Here is an 18,655-nt window from a genome sequence, read left to right as displayed (position 1 = left end):
AATGTAGCATATGTGGGGTGAAAATACAACAGACACACTGAACTTTGTGGTGTGCCAATTGGTGCCATATCACACAGAGAATCATCCCCAATGCACCTTCATGGCTCCTGCACTGACCTGTGAGAGGGAAGCAATCTCAGAGCTTACTGAAATCAGACATGGTTAGGACACGCTTTTTTCCTGCTTTGGTTCTGCTGAATAGTTACAGCCTATTTTTTATACTTTTATATTTTTATAAAAATACCCTACAGGGTATTTTTTAGCATTTAAAAGCACTTTTTTTTTTACTTTAAAATGCAAATAAATTTCAAAATAAGATATGCTTTGAAATAAAAATAGACACATTTTCAAAGTGATTTTCAGAAAAAACAGTTTTATGATTTTTTCTTTTTCCTAAAATAATATTATGAAGTTGGAAAAACATTTGAGTTGATGAGACTTCACTTGTTGGGGCAGGAAAAAACCCTTTGCTAGAAACTTCATCTAGTTCAATTTGATATATACTGGCATAAATGCCTCTCCCTTCTCTCCCTTGTTTCTAGCTTGTGTCCTGAAGAGACTGCACGTATGAGATATGAATCCTTCCATATAACTGTATTTATGGAAAGTTGTGTCTGTTTTTCATGCATCTCTGTGAGGGTTGAAGAGCTTTCCCACAAACGTTTTGCTAGTACTGCTTAAGGTCATGCTCTGTACTAGAAAGGGGAGGGGAACTTCGTAAATTCAGATCTGTACTGGAATGCTTGCGAATGGCTACTAATAATATGTCTTTTCGCAGTATTTGACATATCTTAGCACGCCAGTGTACTGCATTTCCTGAGTTGCAGTGTTAGTGTAGCAAGTTTTAATTAATTTTAAAATATAGTGAAAGCACATCTCTTCAATTTTTAATTTCTTTTTAATGTTATATGTCCAGTGTTAATCTTGACGCATAGCAAATAGTTTTAACTCCATTGAAGCCAGTAGAATCTCACTGTTTCAAAGGGGAACTGGATTCACATAGAGGGATTAGAATAATCTGAAAGTCCCCATTTTTGAAAGTGCCTCAGTTTTTGGATGCTCACACTGAAACTTCCTAAAAGAGTCTGATTTTCAGTGTGCTTCATGATTTCTGAAAATACAACTTCTTTGTGGTATCTTGGTTTGAACACCTGAATACAATAAGTCCTCATACCATTAATTACTGTGCCCGAGTTCTAAGTTCTTGTAAGTACCCAAATAAGTATTAACATCATTAGCTGATACCTGAGGTTGCAAAACCTGGTCACAGCTAATTGAACGGTTCATGTAATGTTAAGGCTTTTTAAAAAGTCTCCTAAGTTGTTTCTGCATTTTTAGCAGCTGTACAGTTTTTGAACCCAGGATTTATTCTCTTTCCTCCTTTTCTCTAGAGTTGGAGGCTGCCAAAAAGCAGGCAGAGATTGACAAGAAAGCTATAGATGAGCTTGTGAGGGAAAGGGATATGCTAAGCAAGGTGAGCTTGCATTGGTAATACTGATAAACAAATCTCATGGCTTGAGAATGAAATGTCTGTAGTTTAAACACTCACAGTGACACAGAAATGTTGTAGAATAAATAACGTTAAGTAAAGCATTCAGATTTCCTTAAATAGATGCTTACACTGCTTCTTTTCTGTGCATTGAAATAGTGTTAGTACCCATAAACACACAAAAGATTTCTAAGTTTTAACATACAAACTGTCAGGGAGTTAAAAAGTGCTACATGTGTTCACCTTTATTGCAAACCTGTTATTTGGTATCCAAAGAGTTCATTACAGCTGTGCTTTTATGCTCTGTACCATATGAAGTTTAATATCAATCTAGGCAAACGGAGTCTTTGCTAGTAAAAGAACAAACCAAAATGTTGATGCACCATGTAGCAGCTTGGGAGGCTGTGTTAATACTAATCCTTGATTTCTCATACTGATCATTTTCAATCAGCCCAAGGTTCTTGTACTGCAGGATAGCATCTCATGTTTATGGGCATTCCTGAAGTGTATTCTAGTAAATTCAATGCTAAAAGATGATTTCTGAGGTGCTTTACTTGTTACAGATTCACTGTCCTGTGTCTTGACTTTAGCAGAGGCTCAGATTTGGCAGGTAACAAATACCTGTTTTGTATAGGGAAAGAAATTTAAAAGGGGGATCAGAAGGCTGATTTTGTAAAGATGATATCTTGGTGTTTTCTGCTTAATCCTTATGCATAATTTTAAACCAAGCTTGGTTAATTTACCATTTGAACTTGCTATTTAGGACATGAGAAGGAAGGGTATTTGGCTTTATTATTTATTTTACTGGCTATTGGCATGCTTTATGATCTAAATGCATTAAAGCTGGTAAGGTTTTTCCAGCCATTAGTTATATCCACTTGTAAACTATCCTATCCATTTTTTTGTAATGCAGACAGTAGTGTTTTAACTTCAAATCAGAAAAAGCACTATTTAGCAGCTCTGTTAAGAGATTTTTTTAAAATCAGATTTGAGGCTCAGGTATTTCAACTGAACAAATTACATAAGGGGTAATAACATTGGTAAGTCCATAATCCACTTAGACGATGGCAAGTTCTTGTCATAGTGGTGGCAGTGTTGCCTTTTCAGCTCAAGAGGCATTATTTTGTGTTTCCTGTAGAACTTGGTCAAGGCTACCACTGCCACTCAGAAGCAGATAAATTTGGTGAAGCTCCATGAACAGTCGAAGAAGAACTTGGAAGAAGAAATCCAAAATTATAAGAATGAAGCTCAGAAACAAAGGAAGATTATTTACCAGTTGGAGAAGGAGAGAGATTGTTTCATCAATGAAACCAGTGAGCTCAAACAGAAGGTAGGAACAGCTTTTTGTGCAAGTGGTTCTTTCCTGTGTTACTCTCAAAACTGTAAAGATGATATATTCATTTCCTAACATGCCAGTGGGAGGAAACTTAGATCAGTGGTCTTCATACAGTTTACAAAGATTTCTTCTTGTCAGTGCATATTGCCCACTACTGTTTCAGGTCTCTCTGGGGGAACCTCATCAATGGGTGTGTATTCTATGAGAGACTTGGAGTACAGCCATGTATTTCTCTTATTCAGCGACCATTTGGGAAACGAAACTAGGGCTGGGGTTCAAACCAAGGCCTCTGACTTCTTATACCTTGAGTCCCACAATAGAAACTCTCAGATGCAGCTGGAAATTACTCTTTGATTGTTCTGTCTTATTTGCAAAGGACCTTATCTTGCATACTACTGGTGTCCTCAAATTGAGGCCAGTGAGAGTTGACAGTGCTCAACATCTTTGTAAGAGACTTAGCATTTTGAAGGATTACTCCCAGTATGTGAAAACATCTGGACATGTTCAAGCTAGTCTGCAAAACAGAAGTTTTCCAGGAACAGCTGCAGAGAAACACTGCATAAAATTTGTGTTGCCTGCTGCCCATTATTATGTACAACTTTATTCCTGATGGTATACTCAGGAACATGGTTGTAACATGTTCCATTAATTGCTGAAGATCACATTGAAGGGCCTTCCAAGAAGCTCATTGATTTAATGGGATTAGCTTTCAAGCCGTTTCAACCCACAATTTATTTGCTATCTTTTCACTTTAAAATTATCCTTTCCAACTTCATGTGACCAGGGGCTTTTAAATCATTTTTTCAATGGTATATGCTCCCTTGTCTGGAATACATTTTGTCATTTCCTTGGAATAATATTCCACGAAAGTGAGATTTGTCTTTGTTGCAAAGTCATATTTTGCATCTTTCTCTCATAGTGCGTTTCTAACAGTATAGATATGAGTTAAGAACATCGTAAATTAGGGCCAGCGAGTAATTCATAACACTCAGAACTACAAGGCTCTTGCTTTCAATTCTGATTAGGGTTGCTCACAATATTTTGAGGGCGAAAATGACAAATGTTTTCTTGTTTACTTTTTCTTTTTTTCCCCTGCCACTTTGGGTACAAATTTTCTGTCACTTCTTATAAGGCAGAGCCTCAGTAAATGGGTTATGATACTTGAGCTGTTTGTATAACGATGCCTGCGTTGTGATTGCAAGTTTCCAAAGACTTTCATGCTTCTGTGGTTCACTAAAGGGGCAATTCCTGACTTAGCTTGCAGGTGAAGAGCAGCAGGAGCAGTTCAGAGCACAGGAGTATGTGAGACAATAGTCTCGTCCCTGCAGAGGTTCCCTACATGAGGTTACTCATTGTTTGGAAGGATAAGACAGGGCAAAACACAGGGTAGAAGGAGAACATAGGATCAGGATTATTATATCCACTAGGTAATACTTAGGTTCACTGTTTGACCTATGCAGATGGGTAACTTGAGAAACTGTGGCAAAAATACACAAGCCACTTTACAGCTGGTGGGGAATGAGCTGCTGATGGGCAGTAATCATATGGCCAGTCAATGCTCTTCGGTCACCTTTTACCATCAAGCTGGCTCTGAAGGAGCTCGCTGCACACCTGAATTGTGTAAGAGCTGGTAAAGAGCCAAACCCATCTAAGTCCAAAGACTTCTTGGAACTCCTGCAAGGCAGACAGAGCCATGCTGGCTCTGAAAGCTGTCTGGTTATTTACAGCAGGACAGAATCTATAGAGCTGCAGAATTCCTCTTTCAAAATCATCATTTACTACTGAGTAACTGATGAACAGAGTCAGCAAAGTTATATCCACAACAGTAAAAGATTTTAGTGGGGAGAATTCATGCTAGACTTGCTCTTCTAATTATTGGTCTGGCTGACTGCTCATTTGTACCATTTTTAAGGCAGTGTCACTTGTTGAATAGTCTTACTTCTAGATTAGCCAGCACAAATGAGAAAAAAAATCTGGCTCTTTGCTCTTTGTTGTGTAGCCTGTATTACTGAGCTACAAATGTTAGTAGAATATTTATTTTTTGAATTGAAATTCTTAGATTATGAAATCAATTTCCCTGTGGAAGGTTTAGGCTGCTGAATAGGAAGCAATGAAGTATACCCTTCAGTCTTACTTGAAATGTTCCCTGACTGTGAGTTATGAGAGGTCACAAAAACAGTCTCTAATATGTTATTTTGTCCAAAAAAGCCATTTACAATGTTGAATTTACAGTTTGACAACATATCCAGGAAAATTAAAAAACATATTTCCTTTTTTAAATTCTCATAATCTTTTGGAAAACCTAATGCTCAACAGGCATATCATTAAGACAATGGCAGCACTTCTCGGAGTGGTTAAATAAAAGTAAGCAAATAAGGACAGCACCATTACTGAGATCTTGAGTAGCTTCACTGAACTAAACAGGTAACCAATAGTAGATGATAGTTAAGTGTACAGATAAAAAAAATGAGGGTACAGAAGAAAACTATGAATATCTAATACTTTCTGCTTAGCTTTGGCCCCTCATTGCCAAATCTGAGAGGTGTAGTGTGCTATCAACTCAATGAGAATTGAGGATGCTCAGCCTCCCACAGGGCTCTGTTGGGAAACATTGCATGTATCTTTTCTGTATTTATAAGGGAGAATTATTTGCGTTTAATCATTCCTGAAAAAGCAGAGTCAGCATCCAGCCTGTGAGCACAACTCAGAAAACTTAGTCCACCAGCTTATTGCACTTACATTGTATCAAAACCAAGTAAAAGACTTACAAATGCAGTGACCTATTTTCAAATCTTGCTCTGGCCTATGATCACCATAGTGCAGATAGAAAACATGCCTTATTGATTTCTTCTCCTGCTATTACTATTGGCAGGTTGTTTTAACAGAAGAGGAAAAGGCAGGAGTAGGTTATAAACTGAGACTGTCTTTTTGTATTGCACTGTAAGCAGTTCCTGGGATCCTCTGCAGTCAGCTACAAATGTGCTGGAATTGTATTCCTGCTGCTGTAATAAAGTTTTCTAAATTTAGCTATCCCGTCTTCAAAGTTGGTTGGAGGTACCTCGTAGAATGATCAATTAATTAAGCTCCTGCCCCATAGTTAGACCTCGCAAGGCTTTACTGCTAAGCAAGGGACAACATTGTTGACCGCAAACTTGGCAGTTATTGACTATTTGATGTAAACATTTTTTTTTATTCTTCTGCTTTGACATATGAACATAAATCTTAGCTCAAACTGCTACCTTCAAAAACAGAGTCAGGAGAGCTGGGTATGAAATGCAGTTGTAAATGGACTTGTCTCCTGGATTTTGTCCATGTGGTTCCTCAGCTTTTTCTTTAATGCTTGATCTTTTTCCCAGCTTTAAGGGTGGCATTGTTTTCTCCCCTGGGCAGTGAACCTGAAAAATTACGTTCCTGATGTGTGTACTCCTTTGTTTTCTTTTTATTTCTTTTAATCTTCTTTCTTTGTAATGCTGGATTCTGTTTGAGTACTGCTTGTTTGTGCTCCTCAGTTTTCAACTTTGTACAGCAGGAGGAAGTTTCTTACATTTTAAAGAAATAATTAGGAAGCCCATCATAATGATTAGCAACTATTTGTATTTTTGCTCCTTTAACATAGTAATTCTTATGTATTGTTATGGCAGTAACTGTTTAATAAAGGTGTCTATAAAACTCTGTATTTTTGTTTATTGATACTGCATGTGGTCATCATCTTTCTACAGTCTACAATACTCCATTCTCTTTAGGTAATCTTCACATCATTATTTCTAATCCTTCATAGAAGCAACTAATGGTGATTACCTGCTTATTTAGATCAAGTGTAAGTTACGTTAACTGACTTTCTTATTATTGTAATTATATATCAACAGTTTGTGATCATCAACACTTTGTGATCATGTATTCATTAAAAAAAAGTTGGGTTGTTAGAATATAGGAGTACATGTAGAGCTTCTTGGAAAAACAGATGTGTGTTTATTCATCCTATCATACAGCTGACATCCAAAACAACATACAAAGTCTAGCTTTGCTCTATAAATAACCTAAGGCTATTCTTGATGAAAGCTTTTTATGTTGATTTTATTGAATGCGCTTAGTGGCAATATTTTCAGTAGCTTGTTTTTAAATTAAATATGTGCACATCTACAAGTTTTAGTCTTGAACAAAACTTAGGTATCAGATTAAAATAAAATGTTGTCCCACATAAGCAATCCAGAAGGTTAAACTTGTACTTGGACTGAAGTGATTTTTAGCTGTAGCTAAAACTTATTACAGGGATTTGAACTTGTCATCTTAGAAGAAAATCACAAACTCTGCCCCATCCTTATAATCTTGTGATGATGGTTTAATCATGTTCACTTCCTTCTTTCCACTCCAGGTCCTCCAGCACCTGAAAGATCTTGAAATACGGGAAATGCAGATCTGTGACTATGAGAAGAAAATAGAAGATTCTGCGATTAAACTAAAACAGCAACAAAACCGCTGTGAAGCTGTGAGAACAGAGAGGAACCTGTACAGTAAAAATCTGATTGAAGCTGAGGTAGAATGATACTGTTTTTCCTTGTGTTTCTCTCTCTGCTCTTGGTGGTTTTTTTTCCTGATCTAATTTTAATTTGTTAAAAGGAAAGCTCACTGGATAAATGGCAGAAGTGGTTTCTTCATTCCTGTATGTTTTGGGGAAATGAATGTTTTAGGTCCCTGACATTTTATCTGGACAGTTTGTATTTGGACTGGAAATAGGAGTCCACAGTCATCACGTGGCAATATCCCTGCTTCAACCCATGCATAAAATCACGGTACACTGGAGCTATGGAATCATACAACCCTATCAGAGAAGAACCTTTTCCTTTCCATCCTGGCTCTACTCTGTTTTATCCCTTTAGGAGTTGCCTGCATGTATGGGAAATAGGGTATAAGGGGAATAAGATTGCCTCCTTAGCCCTGAATGCGTATGCACATTACTGTGAATCATGATTTAGAAAGCAGAGGGAACGCTTTCCCAGCTGAAGCAGAATTTTCTGACAGAAGTTAACACTTCCACCTTGCTTGTTCCTTTCAGGGAGTGTCATTTTCCTCAGATAATTATTTTCTCCATTCATATCTCTTCCTTGGGGATCTCACTAACAATACTAGAAGAAGAGAACAGATCACTTAAGGATACATTCTGTTACTCTGATGTAAAGATCTAAAATACTACACAAATCCTACTGCAATTGGCAGAGATTGGGACCTTGGATAGCTGTGATTTACAGCTTTGGGTTATTTCAGAATAAAGATTTATAACATATATAGTAGATTACAAATTTATACTCTGGTTTGAATAGGTAGGTGTTTTGCTTGAGAAGCAGATGGGAATGAACTGTCCAAGTTCCTATCCAACTGTGAGCTGAATTTGATTAGGAATGAACCATTTTGCCATTTATGTGGGATGCTTTACTTGACCTTTGTCTGGCTCTCATCAGTGGACGTGGTGTTGGGATTCTCACTGCTCCCAAACAATCTCTAAGGAGAAATAAGGGTGAAAAATTGCAACACTGATGATTTTTTTTTTTTTTTAATATACAACATAAATTTGCTTACTTATAAAGAACTGGCATCTATGTACTGAGTTACAAAATGAAGCAATGAAACCATCAGCTTTTTCAGGTTTTGAATGTTATATGGTGGTATACACAATGCTGGTCATGGTTCCAGTTGTTAGAGGCTGGTGTTTAGGCTTTAATAGCTTACTTGGCTTACCATAAAACTTTTATAGCAAGTCTTGTGTGAGAAGATAGCTGACCCCAAAAGATCTTTAGGCCAAGGCAATATTATGTGTAGCAGTGAAAAATTAGCCATTCATAGTTCAGTAACAGGTCAGCCAGTCATGAAAGAAAAAAAAAGAATAAAAGAGGGTTGTGTTAAAAAATATGGTAAATTCTTTTTCCTTTTGGGAAGTAAAACAAATTTGCACAACCTTGTTTAGATAAAGCTAGATGTAAGTATTTTTGGATTTCTTAATGGGGGAAGATCCCCTGTCACCCACCTTTCTAGTGGCCTCCAGAGTACCATAATGTTCAGCTCAGTAAAATCCCTTGGAAAAGACATGCTGGCAGGCTGTTAATATGAGATAAATACCTGATGCTTTCATCCTTGGGGTTTCTTTTGGTGTTAGGAGCTCACTTGTTTAAGCAATTAGGAGACCTGTTTGCAAAAATTGTCTGTTCTTACTGTTCTGCATTAAATACAGAATTAGGAATGTATTTGGGTATATCTCTGGGCACCATATTTTAAATCTCTGTCATCTTTTACAATATTGAAGAGATTTATTGGCTGTTTAGCAAAGGCAGCTTTTAATACGACTTTTTGCATTCACAGGAGTGCCTGAACATGCAAACAGGTGGGCCTAATGGCATATTGCTACATTTATTTGTGGTTCATTCAATCTGCCAAATAAGTGTGGAATCCACGGATTTTGTTTTTGAGGGCTGTCAGACTACTAATCGGTACTTTCTCAGTACTGTTTGTGAAGACTGCCATGACTCAAGATCTTGCTTAACTATATTAAGCATTTCATGCAAGAAAACATCACTCATTTGTCAAGTAAATCCACACCTATGGTGGACAGTGCTGAAAGAGCTCTAAGCTACCCTGGTTTTGTACTGAAACAGAATGTATTCACATGAAAGGTTCTGGTGTCTTCTCTGTGAGGTGGCAGCCTCTGGCAGAGGAGTAATAGCTTCTAAAGCTCGTTTCATTAGGTTCAGAAGAGCATGTCTGTATAAGCATTGAATTTATTACCTTCCAATTCATGTCACAACATGTGTGGGCACTGCAATGAGTTGAAACAGTTTCTTAATTTTGTATGGGCAAGCACCTCTGTACTGTGAGTAGAAGTATTCCTAGTGACCTGATCTCTCTGCAGTGCTACCAGGCTTTTTGCTTTGTGTTTTGAGCTTAAAATATATGCTAAATATTCTCATACCGGGAACTTCTCAATCTCTGAGCACACTCTTTTCCCCCTTCCTATCTGCAGGCTAGCACATAGGCAAAATGGAGGTAAGGATTTCCTATACTCCCTTGCAGGCATATAAGTATCTTACTTATGGGTATGTTCATTTGCATAAAACCAGCTTCTTTCCAAACATTTGTGCCCAACTGCATACAACTTTATTGAAAAACACATTACTAGAAGCATCAAAACAGATGGATAGGATCAGAATCTTATTAATTTGGATTGACTGCTAGTTCTTATCGTGTGTCCAGCACTTTAGATTAAATGGCTTGTTATACTCATAATGGATGGTAATTATTTTTGTCAATATATGTTTTAAAGGCTTTTTACTGCAATGTCATGCTGGCATAAACAAAAAATTGTCATTTAATGAAACTGTTTTGTTCTGTTGGATTAAAAAGTAATGTCTTGTGCTACGTACAACAGATCTCCTCTCAAGCACTGTGGCTACATTTTCCAACACCAAAATAGCCTGAATCCCCAGTCACAAACTTGTTCTTTTTGACCCCCTCTGTGATCACACTTCCTGTCCTATTAGGATGAGATAGCAGAAATGAAGAAGAAACTGAAAACTGTGACGCATCAGGTGGATCAGCTGAAAGAGGAGATCACAGATAAAGAAGCAGCCCTTGTGAAAGCACATCTAGAACATCAGCGAACAGAGAAGGAGAAGGAATCGCTGAAAGTAAGAGCCTATACACATACACCTTCTTACAAAAGATGGTTTCCATGATTTCACAGACTGCATTATGTTCCTGGTCTGTGGAAGTTGTTTTGCTGTATTTTAATAAACTATTCTGTAATTGAAGCACAAGAACTCAGTACCCTTTAGAGGTATTAGTTACACAAATCTTCCGTGTATCTGACAAATTTAATCTCTGCCTATATTTATAATCAGAAAGGATTGTCTGTTGGAAGCTTTCAATCTCTTGGTGGCTGAACATTTTTACTAAAAAGTTCCATTTTGCTTGCAGAAATGTGGATTTTGGGGATAGCCTGATTCTAGCAAACTTTTTAATATAGACCCTTATAATTCAAGTTTTTATTTTTAAAAATTTTTTTCTCTCTCCTATTTTTAAGTGCAAATCCCATTATATTACACTTCAATCTTGTATTTCTGTGTGACTAGCAAGCATTAGTCTTCTGGGAGTTATGCAGTGCCTTTTAGTAGGTTCCTCTGCACAGAAAGTTATTTTAATATTGTGGTATAAAGCATCAAGAATCTGTTTTAAATCAAAGGAAATCTGAGCTTGAAGCTCTGGTTCTTCTTCTCAGCACTGGCTGCAGCCCATCCTTAGATAAACTATTAGATTTGTGGTGATATCTCAAACCAATTTGCTGCACTCTCAAAAGATTTAAGGAGTTAGTGTCCAGAGCAGCTTATTTTTTCTGTTTACTAAGCACAAGAAAAAACCCCAAACCAAGAAACAAACACCACCCCCCAAAAACAAAAGTCCCCTGCCACTTTCCACGATGTTTTCTTTTGTCAGTTTATTGCTATGCTGCAATGACTCCTTGAGTTTTCAGCCCCTCTCAGCACATTACAATTATGACAAGGTGTCAATAGAACTTTGTAAAAAGGTGCTGAATTTGTGTTCTTGTACCTGATCTGTCTCAGAGTTGTCCTATCAGTGATGGAGAAGTCAAACAGTGTCTCATTTCCTGTGTGCAGCTTTCTGCCTTAACTAGTCCCCAATTCTGTCTCATCACCTCAGAACTGTCTGCCATCCATTTGACAAACATATGATTGCTACATGGTTTACCCACTCAATTATTCACTAGCAAGCATGTCCATACCCTGACATCACATTACTGACTAGCTTCAGGGCATTGTGGTCTTCTACCTCAGTGTCTCTACTGAATACTAAACCAGAAGAGAATTCAAAGAGGGAGCTGATTGACACAGGCACAAAAGAACCCAATTATTTGTGCACCAATCTGGCTTCAATTTGTCCTGTTTGCACTGATGTGAAGGAAGCAAGCAAGCTGTTACTGGGAAATCAGTTTAAAGAATGCACTAAATCATGGAGGACTGGGATTCATAGGAATGAGATTATATATACATTGGATTTATGCTTGCCTCAGCTGGTGTAAAGGTCTTAAAAATGTGTAATCATGGTAAATGAAACAAAGCACGCCTGATCCAAGCACCATTAAAGCCAGTACAATGCCATCTTTTGGTTTCAGTTGGCCTTCATACAGGCTCACGGATTAGACTGGTTTGAAAGAGCATCCGAATGTTGAAAAATATATATCTGAAAGCTGTAAAAACTATGGCCCTCCAGGTTTGAGCTGCTGTCAAGTGCTTTTGTATATTTTTGTAGATGTTCATGCCTGTCTTTTTTTTTTTTTTAGCATTTTCTAGAAATCTGGATGTAAAACCTCTGACTTGTTATTTCAGCATTCTGTGTCCAGCCCCAATTATACCTCTTATAAAATTCATATTTTCCTCCCACCTCTAGAACAAATAAAAAAACCTGTTCACTTACGCTAATATTTCAGAATCTAAACAAGATTTTGGTTTGAATTTGGTTTGAGATATTGGCATAGGTTCCATATAAATTCTTCTTTCTTGCTGACTGTTCTTCAGTTCTTACAAACTCTCTGAACCAACTTCAAATGAGCTGTGCTGATTTACAGCAGTTTCAGACCTGACCATTTTTCTGCTTGCACAGTGACTGTTTATTAATTTCCTTTTTTCTTACCTAATGTACATAGATACTCATACTGTAGTTTTTAGCATATTTAATCTCATTGAAAGTCCTGTTAGCTTGTGGGGCTTCTGTGTGGCTTAAAGTATTTATACTCTTTACTGTACAAGGCAGTTCAGATTTATTTTAACTTAGTGCATTCCAGTGAGGAGATTTGTTCATATGAATGTTTGCTGCCAACATCTAATACCACTTCTTGTTTACAACTCATATGTTTTCTGACATAAGGAGAACATAGAATTTTGATATATTAAAAAAATATTATCCAGCAATGCCAAACGCATGAGCAGTTTTACATTTGTAGACAGCTTTTGCACAGTGTTGATTGCATTTCAATATGAAGTGGCTTGCTTTTTTATTTGGCTGATGGATTCTGATGAACATCCAACACTGAGCAAGAGAGGTATGAGTGTTGCACATATGGGAAAATGAGAACTTTAATAAAGAAAATAAGAATAGAACAAGCTATTTTATTATGATGATGGAACTCTTTCTGTCTTAAATCAATGTTTTTGTAGGTGCAGCCTTCATCACAGCCTCATTCTTTCAGCATTGGATGATGCTCTTTCTGAAAAGGCAGCTTGAACGTCATCCTTTATGAGGGTCCGAGTTGTGGCAAAGTCTTTGAGTCAAGGCTTGAAAGTTTTTGTATCTGTGAAAATGGACTCTAGTCAGCTAGTTCCATCTTGGCTCTAATTGCCTAGCAATGATAGAAATTTCTAATAATCCAGGAAGACCTTATTAATTTTTATCTACATGCATGCCTTGAATTATAGAGTTCATGACAATAGGGTAGAATTATTGGGCAGATTCCAGTGTTAGTTTATGTCAGTGGTTTGCAATCACTGTAACAATGCATTACTTCTCCTGCACTTAGGGACAGCCCCTCTTTTCCCAGTCTTCCTCATCTACGCATCCACTAAAAACGTGCTAAAGCTCTTTAATTTTGCTCTTCCATGCCTGGTTGCCATCTTTTCTATGAATTCTGGCTGTCCTGAATTGATGCTAATTTGTGTTACATAGCATAGATTGTTGCCCTTTCCAGCAAGGTGAGCTATCCTTTCTCACATCCCAGCCTGGCTTTGAATTTATGTCTGCTAGATTTTCAGAACATAAAAATGCCATTGAAAAGCTTTCAAAATATGACCTATTTAATTTTTTTTTAATTTTTATTAAATGAGGTGCCTCTGAATTACAATTTGAACCAATGTCATAGATAAAAATCGATCCAAATTTCTGTTGTGTATAACACAACAATATTGAAATACTCTTTACAACATTTGTTCATGGGTCTTCATGCTTGCTTGCCTTAGTGATTTGTTCTCTAAAACTAACAAAATGTGTACCTCTCAGGAAACTAAAAGAATGCATGAGATTTTATTAAAATCCTAACTCTTAATCCCAGGTTTATGTAATGGGAAGTTATTACTAAGCACAGTTTACCTATATTCGTTGACTCCGTCAGGCTGAAGTGCTTAAGATGAAACAACAGGCTCTGGAAACCAAACACTTTATAGAAAATCAGGAGGCAGAAGAGAGAAAACTCCTAAAAATCATTGCTGAAGCTGATGCTGAGAGGCTGAAGCAGAAGAAGGAATTTGCCCAGGTAGGAATCTCTAATTTGGCTTTTCGAACACACTGCATTGTGTTCCCTCATTTGTCCAGTGTATTTTTAAGATCAAGATCCTCAGCTACTGTAAATGTGGTACTACTAAAGCTTTATAGTGCTGTTGAAACAAAAATGTTAAGATACTGAAGTGAATGGAATACATAGTTTATACTATTCAGGTGACCGAACCCTTATAGGGGAAACTAGTAGACCCTTGCCATATTTCTTTCACTAATAACAGTGAAATCTCTTAATGCACATGATTTTGACTGATGCAAATATAGTCGTGATACTTTGGAATTGTACTGAGAAACTGTAACTGAGATTATTGCTTTGCCCTGCGTCCTTAGGTTATGAATGAGAGAGATATCCTAGGGTCCCAGCTTGTTCGGCGCAATGATGAGGTGGCTCTGCTCTATGAAAAGATAAAAATCCAGCAGTCCATCTTAAACAAGGGTGAAACCCAATACCGACAGAGAATGGAAGACATCCGACTTCTTAAGCTGGAGATCAAAAAACTTCGACGTGAGAAGGGAATACTTGGCAAGAGTGTGGCTAATGCGGAGGAGCTCAGGTAGAAAAACTGATTGAATATATTTCCATAGTGACTGCATCCATGATTCTGTGTTTGAGACAGAAAGTATGTTATGCATGGTAAAGATTTGTATCAACAAGCATTATACCTTGGAGAACGGGATTGTTTGGTTTGACCTCAAACACAGACTGGATTAAATTCGCAAAACAACTTATCAGCAATTAAGAAAATTAAAATATAAGAAGGAGGAAAGGAGGAAGAAAGACATCTTGGCCAAAGTTGAAATAGTTTCCATATTTCCCCTTGTACCGTGAGTTACTGCCTACAGAATAAACTTGACAGACAACAGCAGAAAAGGTGTTCATAGTTCAGTGAGCTACTTAGTGGTACCCAAGGCCCAAATTAGTGGAACGGCTTTTTATTAGGCAATCCACAGAGGATGGGGAACGTTTGACATATTTATAACAAACCCCTGCACATTTTCAGAGCTCTCTCCTTCCAGATTTATATGTAGACTTGATCTCTGAGAAAGATTTAGTTAAATTGTCATTGAAGGTTGTGTTTCTTTAAAACAGAAGTTTAATAGCCCCAGCCTGATTTATCTCATCCTTCTCTGGCTTAATGCTTCCCTTCTTTTTTTTTTTTTTTTTTAACCCTCCAGTATCTGAGGTGTATTCTTTGCTGATGGGAAACTAGTGTCATTTTCTATAGAATCAGTCTTGGTTTGTAAGGACAGGCTGCTATGTTTTTAGCAGGTAACCATCATACTAATTCTATGCAGCTACCACAGTTTTGGGTGAGATCTTTAGCTTAACTGTATCGGTATAATTCCATGGCTTTCACTGGAGCAAATTAACTTAAATCTGTGGTCAGTCCCGTTGACTCCAGTGGAATTATGCCAGTTTGATTTGATGTAACAGAAAAGAGAACTGGGCACAAAACATTAGCAATTGCAGTTTTCATCGACTGACTGCAGACAGGAATAGGATTTGAACTTGCTGCCCAAATGCATTCAGCTGAAAGTCTGTTACTGTATTGAAACTTGGTGACGGTATTGAAGTATAGTACGATGCATGCCATGATGGGTGGATCAATTCTTGCTAACTGCAGCAGCAATCGGATACTTTAATGAAGTCCAAAACCATCATGAAAACTGCCTGTCGAAAGACTCCATTTATCACTTGTGCTGCTAATTAGCTTTCTTGATTTGCCAATTGGAGATGTGGGTTTTTTTCCTCTTCCATAACCTTGTCCAACCTCACAGTTAAAAAAAGGCCTTTTTCTCTCTAGTGAGCTAAATGCAACTCTGAGCTTAGCAGAAAAAGATTCCGTGGGGGAGTAGGCACATGGTGTTCCTCCACCCCCTTTCCCCTTGGAGAACTTACAGGATCCACCCACCGAAGTGATAAGAGTTGGACCATTGCAGAATGTGCCTTTTTTTCCTGCCCTTCGACCTCCCCATCCCCCCCATAGAGGCGCAGTTGTCAAAGCATCTTGGGAGTGCTCAATTAATTTTAAATTCAGCAACAAATCACCCCTGAAATTCCTTGAGGAGAGGTAGTAAAAGTAAAAGAAATCAAACTGGGGTTCTCCAAAGAACAGTGTCCATCATACTTAGGTCCTAGAGTGTGTTTTATTTACTGGATGGTGTGAGCCATGTAGATTTGAAACCTTTCAAACACAAGCTGTCAGATTCAATACAGGGGTAACTGGGTATGACTCCATAACTGATTTGTAGGTTACTCTAGATGAATTAACTGTCCTTCTGGTCTTAATGTACATGGGAAGAGGTGGGTAGTGAGATCCAGTAGGCTGTGGAGTAGATGCCTGAGGAACTGATGAAAAGTCCCTCTTTTGAGCCATTCTTACTAAAATGAGTGAAGAGGTCTAACTGTGTTACCTTACGGTTCCACCGGTATAGTAGTATCGGTGTTGACTATTCATCACAAGAGTCACTTTGCCAGTGCTGTAGTGCATGGGAGAATGGTTTGTTAATGTTAATGTTTATTAGTGCCTTGGTCACATTGATGTGGTTTTGGTATGGTTTTTTTCTTTTTGTTTTATGCTGCTCTTAAGACAGGAGGTTCATCACATGCGGAAGGAACTATTAAGGGAACAGACTCGGTGCAAAGTTTTGGAAGAAGAACTGGAGAATCCCTTGAATGTTCACAGATGGAGAAAATTAGAGGTGATATCTCAGCATTTCAAGTTCCCAAAGCCCATATTACCAAATCAGTGACACAGCACAAAGCCTATTTAGTTTACTGTTATGCAAATTATGTGAAGGGGCAGGCAGACTGAAATTTCCATAGTACCAGTGGAATAGTTAACTGCTGAATGGTTTCCTTGCACAATGCAATCAGTGTTATTTTTGTGTCACTTTCTCAATGAAAAATTGCAGAGGGATTTGTAAAGAGCCAGTCAAATGCTAAAGGGAATAAGAATGCAAAAGGTGAATTTAGAAGGAGGTGATTCCTTAATATGGATGATGAGAAAGAGGGTGATACAGGAAAGATACAATCCTACCCTCACCAATTAGAGAGGTGTATATGGGAAGAAAGGCAGAATTAGAAAGGGTCATGGAACAGGTAGACTGGGGAATGGACATACATGAAGTCAGAAGGTAAATTAACATCTGTGAGAAAAGGAAGAGGCCTCCACATAAACAGTGGTGGGCTCCCAAAGATAGCCATTCCAGGTAATGTGAGTTCAACTGTTATGTAAACAGCAAATCTAAATTTTCACACTATTGGAACCTGCAAAATGAAGGGGAAAAATAAAGTATCTGTCAAGCACAGACCAAATATATGAACATCAATTGGCATCACTGGATATTTTCGAAGTAAGTCAGAGCCAGCTGAGATTTCTCTGTTGCATGGATCTCTGATCTGATGCCAGCCTAGGTTGCTTAGCTGCTCTAATAATGAGTGGTAACATGCTAGTCCCTACAGAAGCAGAGCTGAACATTTTGGCTGTGCTTACTAGCATGATAGTTAATTTCTGATCTTTCCAGGCTGAGCTTAAAGCTGAAAGGAGTACTTAGCTTTTCTCATGGAAGGGAGATAAAATGCAGCATACTGAACTAGGCTAAAGACATCTAGGTACAATCTCCAGCAGCACTTTGTAACAAAGGAAAATCAGGCCAGTCAAAACATCCTGTGTTGGGAAAATGAATGTATGAATAAACTGATAATGGGAAATGACGTCTTTCCATTCTAGGTCACTGGTTCGTGTTTGGAACACAGAAAGGCCAGCAGATGGCAAGATCCATATGAAATAATCCTGATGGGGTTTTGGTTCAATTCCTAATGAACAAACACCCTCATATCACTACACTTGTCACAAATTGGCACCATGTTGGGGCAGTGCTATAAAAAAATCAAGGACTGAGTGGGTCATGGTGACTGAACTACTTTTTAGCCTGGTTTCTCACGAAATGATGTTGTGTTGTGAGCACTGCATGCGTATCTGTGTTAGTCTCCCGGTTACACTTGAATTGATTAGTCAATTTAGATAAAACCAGTCAAAGGATTAAGAGCCATGAGTTACCAAGTTCCTTATAAGCTCAAGCAAATATGCATAGAGCAGGACTTTATTGGAGCCTTTAGTGCAGTGTGAGTTTAATCCTTATGAGCCACCAGAGACACCACATGAGAAAGGAGAAACCACTTGGGAGAGAGGTGTTGTGAATCCCCAGGTGGGGAAAAGCTTCAGTCAGTTTGCTCCTCATTAAAGGATCCAACAAGAAGACACAAAGTGGTGGGAAAGTAAGCTTTGCTGGCTGCTCCTCTCAGAATTATTTGTTTGCTCCTTAGAGCTTCCTCCAGATGCAATCTGTGACAAAAGAATGAAAAGGGAAGAAGGAGAGATCTACTAGCTCCTGGTCTTAACTTCTCAACCTCTTTCAAAAGACTATATTGCAGTTACTCTTTCTTTTGTTCAAGGGACAAATCTTCCTCTCCTTAAAACTGAGTTGACATGAAGTTC

The 18,655-nt window shown here is 37.9% G+C and overlaps 1 protein-coding gene across 1 annotated transcript in view; it reads left to right on the top strand.

The window, feature by feature from the left end:
* Positions 1-18,655, top strand: part of CFAP58 (cilia and flagella associated protein 58) — a 59,867-nt gene that overhangs the window by 16,567 nt on the left and 24,645 nt on the right. The window contains exons 8-14 of the mRNA XM_075504061.1: positions 1,392-1,474; positions 2,628-2,819; positions 7,198-7,359; positions 10,352-10,498; positions 13,990-14,130; positions 14,484-14,707; positions 16,745-16,856. Of these exons, the coding sequence (XP_075360176.1) occupies positions 1,392-1,474; positions 2,628-2,819; positions 7,198-7,359; positions 10,352-10,498; positions 13,990-14,130; positions 14,484-14,707; positions 16,745-16,856 (1,061 nt within the window). The remainder of the gene's footprint in view (positions 1-1,391; positions 1,475-2,627; positions 2,820-7,197; positions 7,360-10,351; positions 10,499-13,989; positions 14,131-14,483; positions 14,708-16,744; positions 16,857-18,655) is intronic.

The sequence above is a fragment of the Mycteria americana genome, chromosome 6 (assembly GCF_035582795.1).
Source record: "Mycteria americana isolate JAX WOST 10 ecotype Jacksonville Zoo and Gardens chromosome 6, USCA_MyAme_1.0, whole genome shotgun sequence".
NCBI lineage: Eukaryota > Metazoa > Chordata > Aves > Ciconiiformes > Ciconiidae > Mycteria > Mycteria americana.
The sequence above is the reverse complement of the archived record's forward strand: the minus strand, read 5'-3'. Positions and strand labels throughout refer to the sequence as shown.